Genomic DNA, 4,885 nt, shown 5'->3' with positions numbered 1-4,885 from the left:
TGACCCTCACTTGCCTCCTACCACGCCACGCCTCCTCACATGCCTTCCCTCCTCGCTCGCCCCCTTCAGAACCTTCCCTCCTCGCTCACCTTCTCACTCACCACCCTCCTGCTCCTCCCCTCCCCGGTCGCCCCCTCCAGTCCTCCTCCACGCCCTCCCGCTAGCCCTTCATAGCTGACCCCCTCCTGCCCCTCCCCTCCTCGCATGCCACTCCCTCTCCTCCTCTCCTAGAGTGTCCCCTCCCACGCCTGCCCACCCTGCTCGCCCTCTCCCACGCCTGTCCACCCTGCTCACCCCTCCCTTGCCTGCCCTCCCTGCTCGCACCCTCCCCGCTCCTTCCTCACCTCATGCTTATCCATGTAAAATTATGCCAAAAAATAGCTGAAACAGTCCCAGGGTCAACAACAGGCGTTTGGATCAGTAGCAAGTTGAGGGCATGTTTGTGGATAATCTGTGGAATGCTTTGCCGCAGAAAGTGTGGAGATGAAGTCATTTAAGACAGCAGTAGGTTTCTGATTAGTAAGGGGACCGTGCGTTATGGAGAGCAAGTAGGCGAATGGAGTTGAGAAAATGGCTGAGAAATAATCAGCCATTATCAAATGGTAGAGCAGACTTGATGGGCAGGATGGTCTATTTGTGTTCTTGTGTCTTTTAGTCTTATTTGGCCCATTCAGCCTGTTCTACTACTGTATTCTGTAAGATCCCAGCTGATCTGATTCTGACTTCAACCCCACATTCCTTATTATCCCCTGGAACCCTGTCTCCGCTACATTTTTCACCTCCAACTGAAACTACACGTTTCTGAAACACCTTTTGCAGGGACTTATAAGATTTGAAGGCAGCAGGAATATCTTTTACTTACTTTTGATATGTTTTCAGCTGCAGGTTCCAGCAGGAGATTTCGAAACAGTGGAAGTGTTTGCGAGGTGAGTGTTTTTGAGCATTTGTCGACACTGTCAATCCTCCTGTGCCATGTTCTGGTTCCAAAACTGTGAGGCTGGTGTGACTCACTTACTGTGGATCTGAATCCATGTCCATCTATTGCTTTGTTTGGCCTTTGCTTTCCCTCATCACCTCTCTGCCATTGTCTGACTTCCTGTTTTACTTCTCATTTATATAAATAGCTTAGATGAAAATATAGAAAGCATGATTAGTAAGTTTGCAGGTGACAGCAAGATTGATGGTACAGTGGACAGTGAAGAAGGTTATCTAAGATTACAAAGAGATTTTGTTCAATTGGGTCGATGGGCTGAAGAGTGAAGTTTAACTTGAATAAATGAGAGATATTGCATTTTGATAAAGCAAACAATAGCAAGATTTATACAATTTATAATAGGGCCTTGGGTAGTGTTGCGAAACAGGGAGAACGAGGGGTTCAGGTACATAATCTCTTGAAGCTTGCATCACATATAGATGATCCTAAAAATAAACACTGGAGATCACAGCAGGTCAGACAGCAGTCATGGAGTCACAGCAAGCTAGCTTCGAGATGACTGGTCATGAGAGCTGTCACATACAGATAGGGTGGTTAAGAAGGCATTTTATATGCTTGCCTTCATTGCTCAGATCTTTGAGTAAAGGATGTTGAGATTGTACAGGATGTTCTTCTGTAGTACTGTCTCCAGTGCTGGTCTCGCTGCTTTAAAGAAGATATAATTAAGCTGGAGAGGGTTCAGAAGAGATTTACCAGGGTATTGCCAGGAATGAAGCATTTGAATCATAAGGAGAGTCTAGAACCTTTTTCTCAACCAGGTTGAGAGGTGATCTTACAGAGATTTATAAAGGTGTACATGTAAGGTGAATGGCACATGTCTTTTCCCTCGGGGTGGGGGATTACAAGAAAAGGGAGCATATCTTTAAGGTGAGAGGAGAAAGATTTAAAAAAGATATAGGGACAATTTTTTTTCAGTCAAGAGTGATTTGTCTGTGATATGAACCTCCAGAAGAAGTGCCGGATGCGGGTACAGTTCCAACATTTAAAAGGCATTTAGAGGAGTACATGCATAAGAAATGCTTGGAAGGATATGGGCCAAGGCAGGTTGGACTCGCTTAATTTGGGATTATGGTCAACATGGAGTGATTGGCCCGAAGGATCTGTTTCTGTGCAGTTTACATCTTTGACTATGCCTCTAATAATGGGTTTATTTGAACTTTGTGAGGTATTTTGTTGTTACTTTTGCCAGTTGTGTCCAAATGAAGTTTGTATTTCTCTTGATCTCTGGTTATATGCTGCTGATTTTCCAGTTTTATCTCCCAATGTTCAGAAATTGTTTGACCTACACTGGAGATCATTTCTGCTTCTGAGCTAATATTGACCACCCAAAGCTTCTTCAAAACACTAATTACAAGCCAAACTAAATCAGTGTCACGATCCTACTTCACAATTGTTCATTACCTGACTTTGAGAATAACTGATCTTGGACACCAAGTTTAAAACTTAAACAAGAAGTATCAATAACTTGAGCAAAACAAAGATAATCAGTCAGGTAATCTAATTAATATGTATGATTCTTTGAGCATGACCTCCATTCACACCAATAGACAGACACAGATAAGGGATAAATTGAACAGAAAATAAAGTAAATATAAGTTATCAATTCAATTAAACAGTTCCAAACAATAGATGCCAAGCCTTTGTGCAATCCTTGGATAATGTGTTGTTCACAAGCACGTTGAACATTTTATTTAATTTCAGAGTCAGCAGTGAATGCTAACAGTTTCAGCAAACGTCCATAAAGATGGCACAGTGGCTCAGTGGTTATCACTGCTGCCTCACAGCACCAGGGACCCAGGTTCAATTCTACCCTGGGGTGACTGACTGCGTGGAGTTTGCACATTCTCCCTGGGTCAGTGCGGGTTTCTGCGAGGTGTTCTAGTTTCCTCCCACAATCCAAAGATATGCAGGCTAGGTGCAGGTCTACAGGGTTAGGGGATGGGGATAGCTGGGTGAGATCCTCTTCAGAGGGTCAGTATGGACTTGTTGGGCTGAATGGTCTGTTCCCACAATATAGGGATTCTATAATTTATTTTATTTCCTATATATTATGTTTCTTTTCTTAGGATATTCAGCTACATATTATGTAGCTGAATATCCTAAGAACTACATATTATGTGATAAAGACAGCAAAACAACAGTCATCAGAAATAGTAAGTTGAAGGGACAGTCTAGTTGGAATATGACAGGAAGAGAGGAATGCCTGTTGGATTAAATTGCACTTATTTCAATGCAAAAGGGCTGCCAAATAAGGCCAATGAACTCAGGGTGTGGATAGGTACATGGAACTGGGATATGTTATCCATTTACAGAAACATGGCTAAGGAAAGGACAGGACTGGCAGCTTAATATGCCAGATAACAGGTGCTTTAGGCGGGACAGCAGTGTTGGAAGGAGGGGAGGGGGAGTTGCATTTTTTATTAAGGCGAGTATCACAGCAGTAATCAGAGATGAAATAATTGAAGGATCATTCAATTGAGGCTTTGTGAGTGGAACTAAGAAATAAGAAGGGGTTGGTGACCTTATTGGGGTTGTACCATAGACTTCCCAAATAGTCAACGGAAATCAGAGGAACAAATATGCAGGGAGGTTGGGGAGACTTGTGGGAGCGCAGAGAGTTGTGAAGGCATGGAATGTGTTGCCAGCTGTTGTGGTGGAAGCAGTGTCATTGGGAACATTTAAACGACTGCTGGACTTGCACATGGATAGCAGTGAGTTGAGGGGTGCGTAGCTTAAGTTACTATATTTTACGTTAGGATTAAACCTCGGCACAACAGCGTGGGCCAAAGGGCGTGTTCTGTGCTGTACTTTTCTATGTTCTATGATTGTCGTAGTAGGGGATTTTAATTTTCCTGAGATAGACTGGAACCGCCATAGGGTTAGATGGGGTGGAATTTGTTAATTGCATTCCGGAAAATTTCCTGGAGCAGTATATAGAGGGTCCCAATCGAGCAGGGGCAAAACTTGACCTACTCTTGGGAAATAGGGCAGAACAAGTGACAGTGGGGGAACACTTTGCGATCAGTGACCACAGTTATTTTTAATTTTAAAATAGTTAGAGAATGGGACAAAACTGGTCTACAGGTTCAAGTTCTAAATTGGGGCAAAGTGAATTTTGATGGAATTGGACAGGAGCTTGCAGGGATTGACAGGCAAATGGGACCTCCGGCAAGTGGGAGGCCTTTAAAAGTGAAATAGCTAGAATTCAAGATCTATATTTTCCTATGAGGGTGAAGGACAAGGTTGGCAGGAATAGGGAACCCTGGATGACAAGCGATATTCAGGCTTTGACCAGAGAAAGGGAGGTAAGGCTCAGGTACGGGCAGCTGGAAACAACAGAATCCCTGGAGGTATATAGGAGATACAGGAGGTTGTTGAAGAAGGAAATCAGGAGGGTGAAAAGGAGCACAGATACCCTTGGCTCAGAAGATTAGGGTGAATCCAAAAAGATTTGTTAACTATATTAAAGGAAAAAGAATAACTAGAGAGAGAATAGGGCCCTTGAAGGACCAAAGTGAAGGTGGGCGAGATCCTCAATAAATATTTCTCCTCTGTGTTTACCATGGAGAAAGACAAGAAGACTTGGGAACTTGGGAAAATTAGTGGTGTTATCTTGGGTGAAAGTAAGGACAGCAGATGCTAGAGATTAGAGTCAAGATTAGAGTGGTGCTGGAAATGCACAGCAGGTCAGGAAACAGGAAAATCGATGTTTCGGGCAGGAGCCCTTCATCAGGTATGAGGCTGGAAGCCTCGGGGGTGGAGAGATAAATGAGAGGGGGTGGGGCTGGGGAGAAGGTAGCTGCGAGTGCAATAGGTGGATGCAGGAAGGGGTAAAGGTGACAGGTCAGAGAGGAGGGTGGAGCGGATAGGTGGGAAGGAAGATTGACAGGT

General features: G+C 44.0%; 1 protein-coding gene across 12 annotated transcripts in view; it reads left to right on the top strand.

The window, feature by feature from the left end:
- LOC122543958 (zinc finger protein 239-like) overlaps positions 1 to 4,885 on the top strand; it is a 100,486-nt gene that overhangs the window by 7,990 nt on the left and 87,611 nt on the right. For 11 of the 12 annotated variants that reach the window (XR_006310208.1, XR_006310205.1, XR_006310204.1 and 8 more), the window contains one exon: positions 880 to 926. Coding sequence is in view for 1 of the 12 variants with exons in the window: in XM_043682951.1 (XP_043538886.1) it covers positions 880 to 926 (47 nt within the window). In the remaining 11 variants the exon portion in view is untranslated. Of the gene's footprint in view, positions 1 to 879; positions 927 to 2,264; positions 2,487 to 4,885 lie in introns of all 12 variants that reach the window. The other variant, XM_043682947.1, reaches the window with a different exon arrangement.

The sequence above is a fragment of the Chiloscyllium plagiosum genome, chromosome 45, assembly GCF_004010195.1.
Source record: "Chiloscyllium plagiosum isolate BGI_BamShark_2017 chromosome 45, ASM401019v2, whole genome shotgun sequence".
Lineage (NCBI taxonomy): Eukaryota > Metazoa > Chordata > Chondrichthyes > Orectolobiformes > Hemiscylliidae > Chiloscyllium > Chiloscyllium plagiosum.
This window is presented reverse-complemented; position numbering and strand designations above follow the sequence as displayed.